This window comes from Pararge aegeria, chromosome 16 (assembly GCF_905163445.1).
Source record: "Pararge aegeria chromosome 16, ilParAegt1.1, whole genome shotgun sequence".
Taxonomy (NCBI): domain Eukaryota; kingdom Metazoa; phylum Arthropoda; class Insecta; order Lepidoptera; family Nymphalidae; genus Pararge; species Pararge aegeria.
In genome coordinates this window covers 3,945,316-3,964,419 of record NC_053195.1, presented here as the reverse complement: position 1 = coordinate 3,964,419, position 19,104 = coordinate 3,945,316, and the positions used below count along the sequence as shown (strand labels likewise).

General features: G+C 34.0%; 3 protein-coding genes across 3 annotated transcripts; 1 reads left to right on the top strand and 2 right to left on the bottom strand.

The window, feature by feature from the left end:
* Positions 1 to 1,944: 1,944 nt before the first annotated feature.
* On the bottom strand, positions 1,945 to 2,582 carry LOC120630672 (small nuclear ribonucleoprotein F). The gene is made up of 3 exons (XM_039899942.1): positions 2,502 to 2,582; positions 2,231 to 2,418; positions 1,945 to 2,084 (listed from the first exon to the last, which is right to left on the bottom strand). The coding sequence occupies exons 2-3, from the start codon at positions 2,403 to 2,405 to the stop codon at positions 1,993 to 1,995; spliced, it is 267 nt and encodes an 88-aa protein (XP_039755876.1). The 5' UTR covers positions 2,406 to 2,418; positions 2,502 to 2,582; the 3' UTR covers positions 1,945 to 1,992.
* Positions 2,583 to 2,912: 330 nt separating this feature from the next.
* LOC120630445 (phosducin-like protein) lies at positions 2,913 to 3,923 on the top strand. The gene has a single exon (XM_039899681.1). It carries the CDS (start codon positions 3,046 to 3,048, stop codon positions 3,853 to 3,855), a length of 810 nt encoding a protein of 269 aa, XP_039755615.1. The 5' UTR covers positions 2,913 to 3,045; the 3' UTR covers positions 3,856 to 3,923.
* Positions 3,924 to 7,514: 3,591 nt separating this feature from the next.
* Positions 7,515 to 14,753, bottom strand: LOC120630316 (SUMO-activating enzyme subunit 2). Its single transcript, XM_039899505.1, has 7 exons — positions 14,493 to 14,753; positions 14,252 to 14,406; positions 13,375 to 13,522; positions 12,329 to 12,823; positions 11,401 to 11,572; positions 10,516 to 10,683; positions 7,515 to 9,923 (listed from the first exon to the last, which is right to left on the bottom strand). The coding sequence occupies exons 1-7, from the start codon at positions 14,634 to 14,636 to the stop codon at positions 9,379 to 9,381; spliced, it is 1,827 nt and encodes a 608-aa protein (XP_039755439.1). The 5' UTR covers positions 14,637 to 14,753; the 3' UTR covers positions 7,515 to 9,378.
* Between the last annotated feature and the right edge of the window lie 4,351 nt (positions 14,754 to 19,104).

The following is a 19,104-nucleotide window of genomic DNA, read 5'->3' as shown; positions in this document are numbered from 1 at the left end:
CTTTAGTGTTGCAACATTTAGCTATGTCTCAAAAACTCAACTTGTTTACCTTATTTTTGAAATTAAATTTATATTATTATCAAATAAAACGATATACTCGTAGCTAATGCGTGTGCGATCGATGTTAAAAAAAATATTCATATTTAATAATGGAGCACAATTTATCCACAACTATTTATAGCACCTTTTTTTTTTTTTTTTACATTTCTTATTAATCTCAGTATAGTCTTTCTGTTTATGTGTACTTTTTGTTTTGATAAAGAAAAATGTAGACCTTGTGTGACCATTTAATTATTGTGATCTATGTAAATACTTGTTGATGATAAATAAAAAAAACAAAGTTTAACCAGTGTTTTATATTCGACTTCCTGTTTTGGTAGTCTAAAACTTAAAGATTGTTGTTAGATAAGCTTAGTGTTGTGCTTTGATTCAACCAAGATCACACCAGACACAGAACACAGATTCACAGAGATGAGTGATAACATAGGTAAAGCCTATTCAATCATGATCTGATCAGGCTTCTTCTTTCAGCTCAGGATAATGTTGTTTCTGGAGTTGCCACCTAGTTGAAGGCATCTTGTTTTCCTTTGTCACCCTAGCTAGTTCAATAATACAATTGTGACCACTGGCACCAATCATAATAAAATTTGGTCCTTTAAGATTTACTTTTTCAGCTGATTCAATGATCGTGATGATATTGTAAAATACATTGCTTCGTTTTCCTAAGCCTACAGTAACCAAACTTAGCCCCGGGAATGTTTTCATGGAATAAAAAGGAAACAAAGCCAAAAGCTACTATAGATCAGCAACAATCTAAGATTTGGAAGTCATCAAAAAGGGAAAATTAAAAAACGATAGAAGTTTGTTTCCCTTATATTAAGGTTAGAAAAATCACATTATACATAGTCTTAAGAAACTTATATGTAACCTTAAAGTAGTTATTAAACTAGGTAATTATTTTAAATTTATATAAACTATGCCATTCTTCAAATCACTTTTAATTAAGTTGCAAATAAAGCAGCTAAATAATAAGCAGATTAGATAATATGTATAGTTGCCCAATTCGATTAACATATATCTGTGATTTGGTAAAGCAAATGATACATTTCTGGCACCTGCCTTAACCTGCAATAGTTAACATTTAAAGTTTTACAATGCTGATTCTATCAACTTTCACATTATCCTAGTTCACTGATATAATCCAACAACTATTGCAATCGTGGGATTTGGGAAGTGTTTTCCAATACTGAAATTAGTGATTTTTCACAGAATTCAGTACTGGAAAACAGTCAAATAACTCATTAGCTGGCTTATTTTATTCCATGATCATGGACAAATCTAGTCTTGACTGGCATAGTGAAGAGGTCCAATCCAAGTAGCAGATTTAAGATTACTATCAGAAATTGTAAGATGACAACAAGAATAATTGGATGCAATTATTCAAACAAAAAGGACAAACAAAAAGGATCCATCCCAAACTGAGTTTTGAGGCATTTAGTACTTTATGAAGAATTGTGGTGAAACATCTTACTACTTATGCAGTGTTATTCACACTCAGAAAGGTGCTGACAGTGTGTGACAAAACACTGCATTACTTTTCATTGTTATGCCACATTTATTTCATCATTTTCATCATCAGCCCACTACAGGGCATAGGACTTGTCCCACAAAGAAGGGGTTAAGGCCATAGTCCACCATGCGGGCCCAGTGTGGATTAGTGAACTCTTCACAGACACCTTTGAGAGCCTTAAGGAGAACTCTCAGGCATGCAGGTTTCCTCAAAAGGGTTTTCTTCACCATAATGGTTTAAATCAGTTTAGTATAGCTACATCCAATTATATAGCTGTAAAAATATAAATTTAGCTAACTAACAAACATTTTCAATGCGCTTTTAGCCTTATTTACAACAATAATTATTTTATCAAATGTGTGTTGGTTCAGAAGTAATTTGGCAATGTTTTTATTTGGAAAAGTGACATACAAGTTGTGTAATTATTCCTTCATTTCACCTTCTTCATCTTCTTCTTCAGCCCCTCTTACATAGAGAACATTGTTACATCTAATTAGGACTTCTCCAAGATTACCTACAAAAAAAAGAATATAGATAGTATATTTGTTCATGACCTCTGGTACACCAGTGTGACCCTTTAGGTGGGAAGTCCAAGTTATTATATATAGCGACACAACATAGAGTTTGCAACTTTAGAGGTTATTTTTCTCAACTACTAACCTGTACAAGATCCATCGACAAGTTCTTCTGTATTAGCCAACTGTAAGTTCATGTAACCGTCAGCAGAAACTAAAAGACCTTTGTATTCGTGTCCCCATTTTAGTTTCACTAAAACTGACTTTCCTGTTAGGCTGTTTAGGAAGGGTTTGGGGTTGATAGGCATTGCCGCCGCCATTTTGGTAGTTTATCTGCAATAAATAGAAATACTTAAGTTATTTGTCACCCGTTAATATTTAACTGTTAGTGTATATTAGTATGAAATGTTAATTACTTATTTACGAAGATTTGCTGAAAATGAGAAGCCGCTAACCGCGTCGGTTTTTAGCAAAGTGACAGTTTACTGTTGATTGGTTGTCTCCTTGACAGTATATACTGTCAGTTGGCACTGACAGCCGCAGACCATAGAATTACCGAATGCGACACGAATGAAACAACAAGAATAAATGGATAGGTGATTTACCTAAAAATTTTGTAAATTTTGGGTTTCCCATGTAGGTGTTTAAAACGTTCAACCATTCTTGATCATTCGTTGTTTCCCCATAGGGAAAAGGCAAAGGTGTATCGCCGTATAGCCAATCAAATGTAATTGAATAATTTATTATTGCATACCTTATCTGTGGAGTGTGGAGTCGATGATGATATCATCTGTAATCTGTATTCTATAGCTGTGGTAGCTTTTGCTTTTGTTTATAATTTGGTCGCGCATCTAAAAATTTATATTAAAATCGCAATCAATTTTATTTATTACAAGGTCTTAAGTCCCTAAGCAGGGCGCAACTGAAAAGTTGAAATTGTGTAAAAAGGTCCATAGCAAAATGGCTACCTTGGAAGATAAAATTCTTGGTGAGAAGTTACAAAACTATTGCAGCAGCAGCGAAGACGAGGGATCTGAGGATGAAGACAGTCGAAGCGGAGATGAAGCAGAAGGCAAGTCTTCGGAAGTAGTGTCAACCAGCGTCGATCCCACTCCCGTTAATAACTGGAACGGTACTGCCAGTAATACTGGCCCTAAGGGCGTATTGGAAGATTGGCGAAGGTTCAAAGCGTTGGAAGCCGCAAATCGTGAAATACAAGCAAAAGAACGATTCGTCCTAGCTAAGAAGCTCACTATGACCGTTAAAACAGCTCGCGAAGAGGAAGAAACGAAAGAAATCGATGAACTGGAAGATGAACTGAACGAGCTACTAGACGAAGGTTTTCTCATGCAATATCAACAGCAGAGGATGCAGGAACTGATGACACAGCTCCAGAAAGCACCTAAATTTGGTAAGGTTGTAACTCTGAAAACTCAGGATGAGTTTTTGAGCGCAATTGATAAAGAAGATTCCAAAGTCACTATAATTGTCCACATTTATAATCATAATGTGCAGGCATGCGAGAGTATGGATGGCTGCTTAAATATTTTAGCAGGTGATTATCCTTATATAAAGTTTTGTCGCATCGCTGCTGATATAGCTGGGTTGAGTAGGCATTTTCGTGTTGATGGTGTACCAGCCTTATTAGTCTATAAGGGAGGACAGATCATTGGTAACTTCGTCCAGTTGATATTTGAACTGGGAGATGATTTTTACGCTTCAAATGTCGAGAAGTTTCTTATTGAATATGGTATGCTACCTGAGAATTAATAGTTCTTTATTTTATATCATACCATAATACCAGTGTATAGTAAAATGTAAAAAAAAAAGAACTAATGTTTGGGTGGTATCTCATTAATTATATTAGCATTTTGTAAATGTTAATATAATTGACTGTTTTAAAAGTAGTGTAGTAAATTAATAAAACATTGGTGTCTGTAGTTTTCCTGCATTATGTTACTTACCTTGGGTTTAGTAATAGATGTCAGTGTTAGTAGAAAGACTTGAAAGCATTTTAATGTAAAGGTAGTGGTGGGTCTGAGTTGCAAAAACAGTCAGTTTTGGCAGGGGTTGACACTTATTATTAAAATAACAAGCAAGATCAGGACAGAATCTACAGGTACTTGTCAATTTTTATCTTCTAGCAAGGCCACATATTATATCTATTGGGAAGTCTAATAACACTGATAGAGCAAGAGCAAGAACAAAAAGATCAGCTATTGGCCTGTCTGTTTAAGCAAACTATCCTATAACGCTAGTGTGAAGTGACTTGCTAACATCTTAGGGAACACTAATAATGGTGTGAAGAGATCTCTTTGTGCCTTAAATTGATATTCTGCTTCTTAGACTAATTACGATCTAGTGTAATGCCGCTGGCTAGATCGCCCAACAAGCATTGGTTGCCGCCAAGAACAGCAGCACTTGAAACCTGCTGGAAGAAATTTAGCATCTTCTGGTTGTTTTTGTATTTCCCCAAAATAATGCTACGTTTATGCATCAATGCGGAGCAGGAACAGTGTCCTTTTGAACTAACCCCATTGAAGATAAATTGATATTACTCGACACTTAAGCGGTGATGGCCCAGTGGCAAGGAATTTGGGAGGCAGAGTTTCAAACTCAGTATGCACCTCTTCTAACTAAGTATTTTCAACTTTTCTAAGTATGTGCGTTTTAATATCACTTGCTTTAAGCAGCAGCTTGCTTGCAGGTTTGCTTGCCTGTTTTCCATAATGTTCTCAAAGATGTGCCAAGTCCATCAAACTGCACTTGGTCAGCAATGTGGACTACGGCTGAAACCCTTCTCATCCTGGGAGCAGCTAATGGGTTGTTAATGATGACATTACTTGCAAAATATTAGTACTACTACTTTTAGATTAGTCACTAGTTGTTTGTTTATTACCATAACACCTAAGGTAAGGCAGCAAGTTTTTTGGTATTTAGTTAATACACTGGTGGATTCTCAGAAAGTATTTAGTCTTGTTCCCTCTTCATTATTATACTCTTGTACCTGCCATAGGTATCCCACCAACTTGCACAATGTGCTTTGAATCTGTTTTCATAAATACATATAAAGCTTAAAGTTATGGTCTTTTTCAAACTTTGTATCTTTAAAATATGGGTGAAAAAAATTCTAGCATTTTGTACAATTATGTGACTAATATAGTCACATTATCAGTATCCATCAGATAATTCTGGTTGTGCATGAAGCAAATCTAAATGCAAGAATTATATTATAATTTTTTTTTTATTATATAAGTCTTCTTTTGGGACAAACAGATAATACAACTTGTTTATTGTAACCTGTTCTTTTATGCAGGAAAATGTACTCATTATGTCTTGTATTGTGTGTTATTAGAAAATGTAAGCAATTAATATATAAATGAATTTTTAAATTTGAGCTGAAAAGAATATGGTTTTGTTTTATTGTTAAGTAACTAGTTAAACTTAATAACACTTACAACGTTATAAACACAGAGTCGAATTCTCGATAGCATTTTGATCTTAAACTTGTGAAAATTTGCATGGTTTCAAGTCATTTATCGTGGTTAAGACATGATATTATGTAATAGAAAAATTGTATCTTAATCTTTGCTCTTACAAAAACAGCTAATGAAATATTATTATCCTGAATCCTTCTCCATACATAATTATCTAGCATTTATACATATACTAGAACTTTTCAATGTGAAATCTTCAAAAGTAAGGTGCTTATACTATTCTCATACTTGTGAGTGTTAAGTGAAACTCAATATTTGAATCACTTTCTAAATTAATAAGTATTGTACTTAAAAATTGATATATAGTCATTGATTAATATTGATTGCTAAAAATTCTTTGCTATTGTCCAGTAAAAAATATTAAGTGGTGTTAATGGAGCATGAAGTAATAATTTGTGAAGTGAATTAATATAAATCCATATTTGTAAATTCAGACTGACATGCCCAATTTTGCATTTATAATGGCATTTCTGCTTTCTATATTGTGGCGTGATAGATTTGTATCAATAAACTATTATTCAAATGAGCCATTAAAATTGAATAAAGATTTTTTTAGTATAACTAACAATATAGCACCAGGCAAATTTTTCATATAATATCCATGTATAGGAGATTGTGTAAAGACCATATATTTAGTTCTTAAAAAAATTAAGGTTCATTTAGTTCAAGTAGGCTCACTTTTGAATCTCAAGTGTGTCTGTTTATTGTGGCTACAATTGGAACCGAAGGCAGGCTACCGAAAAGCTTGTTTATTACCCTATTGAATATAAAAGACCGACACGCGTATAGTACCTACGCTACGGAACGCGTATCTCGTCAAGTGTCATGAGTCACTTGATTTTTATTTACCATGTGAGTATTTGATATCTTTTAGTTAAAACGATGGCAGTGGTTTACTCTAAAACTATTAGCGTTTTTGTGTCTCAGAGACACTAAATAATGTATGTCTAAAGCATCTAAAGTAATATTTCGGGTTCATTTACATGTTGTATTTGGATCTCTGATTTATAAAATCATTTTTAATTTTAAGTATTTAATACTTTATTCTCTCTATTCAATGATTATTGTGCAGATTAAAGTTTTAGTTTTTATTAATGTTTTGCATAAGAATTTGAATAATTTAAGTAGTATTCGATAAGTGTCCTATCTTCTAACATGATTTGTGTTACTTAAATAAATTTACCTAATGTCATTTATTCCCTCGTTTTTTTTAAAATCTATAATAATGTAGTTGGCGCAGTGGAAGGTAAGCGGTATCCAGGATCTCCAGGAGCATAAAAATAATCGAACCCACAAATGTAAACAAGGTTGCACAGAACATCACCAAATGTGCAAAGTCTAAATGGGTCAACGAATAGGTGCAAAGCGAAGTGCGGGGTCGCCCGGAAGTCTGCGGTAGGCCGGCTTGGCTACACTTGCGCGCCGGTACTTTCAATGAATATAAATAAAATTTAACACTATATTCTCATTATATATATTATGTACGTATATGATGTCCCGGGACGTCGACGCCTAGCGGGTTGATAAGGATGTGGAAAGAAATATTGCCATACACATTTCAATTCGTGCCCATAATTGCCATAGTTTCTATTGACAATATATTAAACAACGCGAGAAGATTCATGCATGCAGATAAAAAAAAATATATTTATACAATTTATTTCTACACAACAAAAAGAAAAAAATGGGGCAGTACAAAAGAACAGAAACCAACAAGAGAAGAGAACTTTTGTGACAGCAGCTCTACCACCGCTTAGATTTATATATCTGATGATGAATGACTTTCTGGATATATTTTTTTTTTCTTCGGGCTTAACACAGATTACCCAATGTCAGGTGGGAGAAGATCTAAGACTAAGATACCTAGATTTTTTCAAAGGTTAGTGATTTTTGTCAGCAAAAATGCCTTAAAAGGTAAAATAAAACTTCATATTTCATAACCATTCTTTATTTTTGAGAAGTAGGTAGTATTTTAGAAAGTTAAACTTACAACTTATTATCTTATTTATAAGGTAGTTTACAAAATTTCTTCATTAGCTACGTATTCAATAATTACTCAATTACAGCCGAATACTGAAAAGTGAAGACGATCTAAAATATTTAATTTATCAAACGCCTTGTTAAACGTGGCGTAACATCGGATTGTAAGGAGTGTTTTGTAACACTTTATTTATTTTTTATCAGAGCGTGGAAATACTTCTCTATTCCGTCGTTATGCTACGTTAATTAATATAGCCCTAAGTGCCTTATATTGACGTTTGTGTAAATAAAGAAGTCACAAAAATATTAAAATCTCATTTTTAACGTTGCTTTTCATTATTCGGAAGTTTAAACGTTTCAGCAAGATTACCTACTAGTTTTAAAATCAATTCGAAGTTCAAAACATGAAATTAAATTCTTTGTACAATTAATTATTTATTAGTAATACAAAAGTTCTACAAGTTGATAGTAAAAACAAAGTTTAACTACACTTGTATTTATTGCATATGTTGCTTTCATTTTATTTAAAAAGGACCTTAAAAACTAGACCACATTTTGTTAACTCCGTAAGGTTGGGAGCGAGCGAATCGATATGTACCTTAGAATTCTAGAATGAACAGTAGGGTGACCATGCGATTACGTTTGTATGCGGGCAGGCCGATTCTGTCTACAAAATAAATTAACTAAGGATAGTGGAAAGCATTCTGAACGTTTTTTTTTTAATTTTCCAACTGAGTTCATTTCAACTCGGTTTGCAGTTACAATTACGTAGGTTTTTAAGAGAAAATTTTCCTCTTAAAAATATTTTGTTTGTACCCAATAGGCTCCGAAAGTACTGGACCGATGTTAAGCATTTCTTCACCAAAAGAAAGCTTAAGTAACATAGGCTATATGTTATTACGAAGTCACGTGCAACAGCTGGTTTTATAATAATTTGGGCGTTATTTGATGGCAACTTTACTCAGTGGCTACTGGTACTGACTAGCTAAATTTGGTGTCAACTGAGTTTAACAATCATTTGAGGCAACATTTTATATACAGAAAAAAATCTACGTAAGGGCAAAATCTACTACTACAGTCTACACGTTTAGAAAATTATATGCTTTATGTCAGTAAATAAATAAAGGAACAAGAATCAATTATCCGATTCTTATAAATTAGCTCGTAACAGTATAGCACGGCACGTTGTTAAATGTGCGTTTAACTTTGCTATACTTAAACTGTATAAAGATAATTGCACATTGCAAGACGAACCGTAAGCAACGAATTATTCTGTAAGTACATGGTCCTGATTTCCAGACACTGTTTAAAGTAAGACACGAAATGCATATTGAATCTCGCACAGTCATTATGATGCAGCGTCTTATTTGAGTTCCCAAAATGTATTTCGGATTTTGAAGATGTGGGTCATAGAGAATTAAAAGTAATTTTTTAGCTAATTAAAATTTTTTGACAGCCACTTTTGTAGTGTTATACCATGTATATCTCCTCTGACAGCAGAGGAATATAGATCTTGGACCCACCATGCTGCTCCAATGCGGGCTAGAGAAACATATTGCTAAAGTAATTTTAAACATTATTTCAAAATGGTTGAGATAATAATCAGTACGCGACTTTCCTAGTCAAGAATTCTATTTTCAAATAATTTAAACGCATTGATATATAAATATACGATACGGAATTTCGAGTACAAAAAATCAGCCGCAATCGTCTCGCCTGTAATATGCGACCAGCATAAAGTTTATTATAAATATTCTATTCATAACTGCCATTGTTTGTGACAATGAGAATACAAACAATGATCAATAAGACATTACTAGCACAAATCAACAATTTCATTGTTCATCCCAACCTTCCTGCGCTTGGGTGGCTTAGGTGCAGGTTCTCCGGTATCATCCTCCTCAATTATCTCCATGTCACTATCACTGTCTTCCTTAGAACACGATGGACCTGGTTTGGGTTCATCAGCACCATTCGATCCGTTTGCAGGTTTCTCTTCCTTCGGCCCCGGCATTGGAATGTCTGGGTCTGTAACTAAACGCCACGATTTCTCCTCATCCTTCTGTTGTAATATTACACGGACTTCGTAGTTTTGCAGGAAATCGTCTACTACTAAAGCACTTCCATCGTTTAATCCAATTTCTTCTAGAGTTTTCTCATTGTTATGGTCAGTTTCACCAGGTTCTGATGATAGTACAACCAGGCCTTTGCCTTCTACAACTGCATCTGGCGCTTGCATGTTCAGACCATCTTTGAAAGCTGCATTGAGATCCTTGAGTGTTAGTTGTTTGAGATTGCAAGCGAGGGCCACTTCTGGTTTTGAAGCACATACGTAGCATTTCGGGTTTGGCGCGGTTAAAGCTGGAAAGATAGTGCATGATTTATGATAGTTCAAATAACATTTTAAGTGACACCTAGTAGGGAATTTCTTTTTGGTGAAACATAAAGTTAGAATTTAAAAAGCAATTTAGAATAAGCCTGAAAAAATCTGTGCAGTAGTCAAAATAACAACCCATATATATATAACAGGCGCATGCGTTAATGGTTTGAAGATTAAAAAGTATCCTATGGATATGGTAAACATCACTGTCCTAGGTCATTAACTTATAATTTTTTTTTTTAAATGAATCTTTATTTCTTAATTAGTTTTTCAAATATTAAAAAAAAAAAATTTAATATTACATCTTCACCATTTAATATTTACAAAGACAACATGCATGATATGTTTATATTTTTTATGTGAACACATCTTAAAAAAATTGTGACCATTTACTTTAATTGGGCTAATAATTTGTATCTACAATGTCACAAGTGCCCTCTTACCTATTTGAATATAGAAAATATGACTTCTTTTGATCCACAAAAAATAACATTTTTGAAGGACCTATTTTAGTTAAGAAGGAAAAGGGTGTTGATTTATTTAAGCTACTAATTTTGAGATCACTTTACTCACTTTTCTCGGGAACAAACAGTTGTCCGCGATGGTTGACCTTGGGGCGCAGGTAAACACTGGTGCACGCTCGAGTCTCTCCTTTGAGCAGGTTCTGTGCTCGCAGCACTGCTAGACCAGCTACTATCGCGTTGGCTGTAGCTATAGCTGGGATGATGTTGCCTGCCATTGCTGGTGGAATTGTTCAATGAAAGTACTAGTGTAATGACAATATCAGCGATTAACAAATAATATGCTAGACATAATAAATATTATAAATAAATGCAGAACAGAAAAGAAGTCAACAGAACAGAATAAAATATAATAGAATGGAACAGAAAATAAAAGAATAGATTAGACCAGAACAGAATAGAATAGCACAGAACAGATTAGCATAGAACATAATAGAATGGAACAGAACAGAACAAAATGGAACTGAATGGGACAGAATATAATAGAACAGACTGGACTAGACTAGACTAGAACAGAACATAATAGAATAGAATAGACTAGACCAGAAAAGAATAGAATAGAATAGAATAGAATAGAATAGAACAGAACATACTGGACTAGACTAGACTAGAACAGAACATAATAGAATTGGATAGAATACACTAGACCAGAATAGAATACAACCAAATAGAACAGAACAGACTAGACTAGACAATACTAAACTAGAATAGAAAGGAATATATAGAACAGAACAGAACAGAACTGATTAGACTGGACTAGAAAAGAACAGAATAGAATAGAATGAAATGGAATAGAATATAACGGAATAGAAGAGAAATTTTATATATAATTGTAGTATATTTAATAATTAAACATTGCAAATCCGAAGGGTTGCCGTTCAGTTTATAGTTACACAAACCATTCCAAAAGTGTTAATAAATAAAAGGGACTACATACATTTAATCTCAAAGCGTGATTTCAGTGGAATGTTGAAGATGTGTGCACGGATGTTTGCACATGCTGTCACAAAGTCCATAGCACTCTTTTCGTCCTTATCCCACACTAGGTGGTCACCTTCTGGACGATTTTTGAGGTCTGCTTGTAATGCCTTGCAACTGTCTCCAAATACCTAGAAATAATGAGATATTTAACAATTTGCCTAATATTTTTTAAAACAAATAACAGAGTTGCTTACGAACTTATCTAACAAAGAAACAATTATCAAAATGTAGCAATGGCAATAACCTCCATACTTCCCTACTAAACTAATAATATTATAAATGTGAATGTTAAGTTTGTTTGTTACGCTCTCACGCGAAAACTACTGAACCGATCTTCATGAAACTTTTTATACATATTCTTTGAGGTATTAGAAATAATATAGTATACTTTTCATTAAAAAAAATTTACGTAACATAAAAAAATGTTTGTGAAAAAAATTAAAAATCTCATATAAAATTACGCGGGCGAAGCCGCAGGGCACATCTAGTAATATTATAAATGCAAAAGTCTTTTTGCCCTTCTTTAACACCTTTTCAACTTAATTTTTAGCATAGATTTAATTGGTAGGATGGAGAACAACTTTTTGTCCAAGGAAAACAAAACTTTCATGGGATTTGTAAAAAGCCCTAATAACCTTGGACAACAGCAATTTTCTAATAATACTTCTTTAGCTGCGTTAGGAAAAAATCATGAGAGTGAAATTATGCGATTTTAACAGCATGAAGGTAGTTGAAAAACTGAATGAGAAATGAATACATCGTCCGCCAAATTAGCTATAGTGGACATTTCAGTTTTTCAAAAAAAGTTTTGACAGTCTGTGGGCTAGCATAACTACATAATGTGTTATAATTGACAAGACAAGTTAAAAAAATTGTTATGTTACCTGAGCACATTCATGCATTGACCACACCCTCTGATCAGGTAATCCTGAATGTTGAGCAGTAGGATTTCCTTTCCCTGGTAAATTATTCCATGTCAAAGGAGTGGGCGGACGACGCTTTTTCCATAAATTTTCCATAGATAACAAATAACGAATGTCATCACCAAATAGTTTCGAAAACAGCTTTTCTGGATCATAATTTGTCTCTGATGCCCATGCTCTTGTGCTTTTTCGTTCTACATTACCAGCTTCAGTTCCTTCAGTTCTTAGGGCAGAGGCCCCTGCGTCTCCCGCTGCCTCAGGGTCTGCAGTGTCAGGGCTCACATCCTGGTCTGGGTCTTCTTCACCAAATAATTGGTTAAAAAGATGCTTGGCCCATACAATGCAATGGATTGGCTCTGATGGTGTATTTCTTATGGTACAGCCTGGGAAGGACTTCTGTGGCGCTTTTGGTTGACATTCATAGCATTGAGTTTGACCTTTTTGGATGAGTTCCACCTAAAAATAGGTGATTTATAGAACATTTAACAATTTTGTTTTTTACAATTACAAATTTCATTATAACACAAAATCATGCACATTAGAGTTTGATGATCCAATAGTAATACTAAATAGAATTAGGTATTTCCACTGACCACAATAATTAGTGTCAATATTTAAGTTGCTATATCTATTAAGATTTAACCTATCAGATCCTGTCAACCCAGTATAAAAATCAAATAAATGCGAAATGCATATTGCAGGATCACATGAGGCAATTTACGACTTTGATAAACTTTAAATTAGAGAATAACATGCTCTTAATATATGCATATGTCATCAAATATTTGAAAAACAATTTAAGTACTAACGAGCAAAGACATCAATCTGGTGTATTGTATAATAAATATAAGAGGAATCATATTAATTCAAAATATTTATTTGTCTTTAAATGAATGTATTAATTAATAATAATGATATTAGCTGAGTGCAACATGTTGATTTAACAATCCTAAAAGCCAAAAACTAAAAGAATAACCAGACACTTTTCCAAAGATATAAAATTTTACCTGTCCAGCATATCCAGCAGTGCCAGTTTCAATCAAAGGAATATTGGCAGCCAAGCACATCCTGTTCACATGGTTACGCGCCACACGATTGTCCAACGCATTCATCACCATGTTGAATTGTTTGAAGTAATTGACACCATAATCATTACTGAAATAATATGTTATTGAACATTTTAATACATAGACCAATGTCACTCATGCTTTCTATATTGATCCTCAGATGCTGACGGCAATCTACATGAAAAGTGATGTACACAACAAATAACCACAGGGGGCAAGAAAAAAAAGAGAATTTTTATACAGGCAACATTTTATCAGACTACCTAAGTTTTTTATAATTCTCACTGTTAGTTGTCCATCACTGGGTATACCAGACTACCTTTTTCAGCAAGCTTTTTCTTAGAAGTCACCACAAACAGACTTGATGTTTCTAAAGTGCTTTTAGAGTAAAATAAATGTTTTTGTTGTTGTGTTGGCTAGATGGCGATGTGTGTATTGTCATAGTGTATTTATTTATTATTACTTATTAGTTAATAAGGCAGTATTACATAAATGTGGCTAATTCTGTTTTATACAAATGAAATACAAAACTAAATTGTGTTAAATTATATATAAAGCCACCTATTTCATAGTTCCAAGAGCAAAAATTACACAAGACAATTAAAAAAAAAATGTGTTTTATCAAATTAGCAACACTGGCTTTTAGCACTTTATACACTATTTCAATACACAATTAATCTAGCAATCAAGAACTACCAGTGGTAATTGATAAAAAAAATCGTATGCTTCAGTATTGTGGATGCAAATCATTACAATATTATAGTCGACGTAGTTTCCGCCATAAAAGTTCATTTACCTCTGACGACAAAATACTAACCTAATCACACTATCATGATGTGCGATGATATTCACGCTGGGGTTGAAACTGAGCGCGCTGTCCTTCGCCACCTGAGCTTTCGACTTTCCAACATGCTCTTTGTGAAATAAGAACTGCCTGTTTAGATTGCTTACGTCGATTGTATCAAGGTCGATCTGGAATGTGCAACATTTTCACGATATATAGGACATTTATAACATAGTAATAAACTATTAATGAGTCATTAAACAGTGGAACTTACGATTTCTATGTAAGGAAAGCCGGTGAGAACGAGATTTTTTAGAATTTCACAACCTATACCGCCGGCGCCGACTACTAAAATCTTTGAGTTTGCTATTGCCTCCGTTAACTTTTCATCGAAAACGCCAGCAACCCGTGCCACCATCTTCCGTAGTATATATCAGCTCACAGTTATCACAAATTGTTCAGAATTACGGAATTTATTAAATTTGCGAAGCAACAAAAACGGGAATTTTTCGGCGTTGATTAACTGTCAAAGTTAGCGTCAGGCAAGGTAAGTGCTTGGTCGTTCAGAAACGTTTAATTATAATTGTTTTATAGTTTAAATACAGTATTTTGTTTGTAATACCTTAACCCTAAGAAAACCATAATTTTCCATTTAATTTTACTAAATAACAAGTTTAATTAAAACAATAAAAGTTAAATAATAAGAATTTAGTAATAACTATTTATACTCGAACCAACAAGTTACAGTTACGTTATAGACAGGTTCCGTTTTTTGTCCAAAGAGGATACAAGTATTGCAGTGTTTGTATCCTCTTAGTACCACTAAGGATATCGTCGGCAGAGCCAAACACTACGGATGCAACACATAATTACGAACATAATATAGAACCCTCCCACCCATTCAGTCACCATTGCATGTGCACTGTGGCCTAAAAACGTAAAAACGCCACGAGGACATTTCTTTTTACACCCGCTGAATAATGCTAACTAATAAAGTGTTTCCCATTTTATGGTAAACATTTGGAATATAATATATTATGTTCTAATAATAACTGCCAACTGCCAAATGGTATGAAGTGACTAACCATTTGTTCGAGAAACTATACTAAAGTGGAGTGGTTTTTATGCCACAATATTTGTCGTGTATCTATACGGTTTCTGTATGTTCTGAATTTTGTGGGATGTAATATAGTAGTGATATTCTACAAGAATGTCGATTTATTGATGTATTGGGAAGTTATAAATCTCATTGTTATCCTTGTTTTTTTTATTAAAATATATTTATTTCAAAACAGAGGAACTCAGCAGGACAACAAAAGCTATTATTTATTGTACCTAAATGTATGTTCATGCATGCTCATAATCTACTCTGTGCTCAAAAATCATTATGCAGCGAGTAGGTATAGGTACCTCTAAATAAAAAGCATTGACTCATTTAGCCTAAAATTTAATAATTGGTTCCGGAAATTAAATAAATAATAGGTACGTCTGATACATTAAAAAGCGTTAATTCTATATAATTTTCTTTTCTATGAATCTCGAAGATCTTAATAAGTGCTACTGTCGAGAGAGTAAATTTAACGATACGGTGCTAAGGAAACATTGTTTTAATAAAATTGCTTTTAAGTTTATGATGCTTACTACTTTATCGTGGAAGCAGTTTTTGTATGCTCATGGATAGGTACCATTAAGACTTAAAATTGAAAAGATTTTAGATGAAACCAATAAACGATTGTAACTATTGCAAAATGTAAGTGTAGTACTTACGCTTCAGGACAGCTTGTTGCAGGACGTGCTCCTGGCAAGCCCTGCAAGGCGTTACTCTGTTTATATGCGATGGTTTTTCATGGAATAAAAAAAAAAAAACTTGCCTAGGTAGGTAATTTTAAGGTTTTTGAAGCAAGCGTGACTTTGCAGAATTCTATGATATTCAATGAAGGAAACTAGGAAAATCTGTGCATGCAATAAATGATTTCTTCAATCTTTTAAATACTCTCAAAATTGTAACTCTATTGCTCTATACCTCTGTAACTACTTTTTTTCTTTGGTGCACAATAAAAGTGTACTTATTCATTCATTCATTCATTCATTGCGCCGTACTTATTTTTAATACAATTATTTTTATTATTCACACTTACTCATTTAAGATTTGTTAAAAAAAATTACGTAGTATTAATGCCATTTTTTTTTGAAGCAATGAAGCAAAAAAAAAACTGTCATGAAAGAAAGTATACTTTATTGCACACCAAGAAATACATATAATAACAACATAAAACGACGATAGTTGTACTTAGCTACAATGGCGGCCTTATCGCTAAAAGGCGATCTCTGCGCCAGGCAACCATACTGCAGAAATAAGAAGAGTTAATAGATAGAAGCCTAAATCTAATGCAATGGGCACCCAATTTTTACTTTTAATTTGATCTCTTAACTTCACCGACCCTATGATAATAATATCTGATCTATAAATCTATACTTATAATAAAACTGCAACTAGAAGATTTTTGTACATTTAATATAAATTGAAAACTTTGACTGGGGGATGCTTTATAATCGATACTGAGTCCAAAACAGATTATTAAAAATTTTTGTCTGTCTGTCCAGGGATCAAGTGAAAACCACTGAACGGATTTAAATAAAATTTGGTATATTGGTAGCTGATATTCCGGGTCAACATATAGATACTTTTAATCCCGATAAACAATAAGTTTCCTTCGGGAAATGGAATGATTTTTTTAGTCAATTTTACTTCATATCTCCGTTAAATTTGCACCGATTTTAATAATTCTTTTATTATTTTAAAGTGTATATTATAAAACGTGTAGTGTCTAATTTTAATGAAGATCTGATAAATATTGTCGGAGATAAAGGACATAACTCTTCACAAATAACAGCAAGTAGCAAGACATATGGGACAACGATCGAATACATGCGTACCATACTACGTAATATTATAAATGCGAAAGTTTGTGAGGGTGGATGTATGGATGTTTGTATGTATCAACTAAAATAATGACAACTTACTAACTCAGTATACCACGTAAGATAATAGTAGGTACATAGCTAGGCCACGATGATTATGATTTTAGCATCACATCTTTTCTCGATTGACTCATACGCGGACGAAGTCGCGAGGGTCCGGTAGTACCTTTTATGTTACCTAACGTCCAACCGTGCCGAAATGTCCATATAACCCTATATAATTACACATTGACCTCAAGCGAAATGAGATGTTATAGCAGCGGTCACAACAATCAAATTAAGGAACCGCGCCAATTTTGGCTTAGCCAGATAATATATGAGGCTGGTTGGCTATTAGGGTTCACAGTAAAATGGTCGTTTAGAAGAGTGGAAAATGGCAAGCACTATTTTCCAGTTGAACTATTCGTGGGCCGGCTTCGTGTTTTGTTACTGGCCGAATGATCGTTATTCGACAGTTTGAATTGCGACGCTAGCAGGTTAAGATTTTGAAAGCAGATTATTTTCGGTAGAATCTGCTTTCCGAACCAGTAGTACTTAGAGTTGACAAACGGAAAGACTTGACGTTTTAAGTGTAAAATGCTTATCCCTATCCCTATCCGTATCTCTATCCCTATCCCTACTAATATTATAAATGCCACTGTAAGTTTGTTTGTTACGCTTTCACGCAAGAACTTCTTAACCGTTCCTCATGAAACTTTGTACACATATTCTTGGAAGTGTTAGAAGTAATATAGGTTACTTTTTATCCCGGCATTTAGCTCGGTTCCTTTGGGAAAGGGGATGAGTGTTTGACGATTTCACTCAATACAAACCAGGCAAATTATAACCGATTTAAATAATTATTTCTGTACTAGAGGTTATAATATGTTTTTAATTTTGCCCAAACTGTGGTTGGAGGTAGAGGACAGAACTCCTCAGCGGACTGCACAGCAAACCCCTAATTTAAGGCTTAGCGATACTGAATACTTTAATTTTTTTTAGATCTACAATTAAATTTAATATAGATACAATATATACGCAACAGCTAGTATTAAAATAAATTTTTTTTTTTGGGAAAATGTTGTTCCGTGGTTTGACGACCTCCGTGGCGTAGCGGTGACCGCCGTGGTTTTAAGTTGGAGGTCTCGGGTTCGATTCCCGGCAGGGGAATTTGGGAATTAACAATTTCTGAATTTACACTGGTCTGTTCTGGTTGAAAGCTTCGGCCGTGGCTAGTTACCAACGTACCGACAAAGACGTGCCGCTAAGCGATTCGGTATGATGTTCCGATATGAGTTTAATGAAACTTCCTTATTACGCATGATACTACGTTGACGGTACCCTTACATGTCCTCACTGTGCACGCATGTTTAGTGCTAAAATAGGGTATATAAGTCACATTAGGGAGCATGAGAAAGCCCTTATATATGATTTAAAATAATAAAAAAAAAACAATGAACAGTACCAGTCTCTGTTGCCGCACGCGGCAGTGAATCCCATGAATGACCTATAAATGACCCATGTTAAGGGTAACAGGTATGCCCGTTACTGTCTTAGAGTGCATCATCACTTACCACCAGGTGTTACCACCACTGTTAAAATCATTAGGGTTAATCAGCTACACACAATCCGAAAAAGAACTGCATGTAATAATGGCTTAATTAGGGTTCTGTGTGTTCTTAATTCTATGATTGCTAGATAGCAGTCAAGGACTGAACTGTAGGGGAATAAAAATAAAAACTAGAATTATTAGGTAACTAGCGGATATCCGCAACCTCGTCATTGATTTTCTGATATCCCGTAAGTAAAGACGAGCTACAGAAAAAGCGAAACATAAAATAAAATTATCGTGGTTATAACATCAAAAATATCATGCCAGCCTTTTATACAACTTTTATTCCCGTTTTTAGGTTTCTAATTAAAAA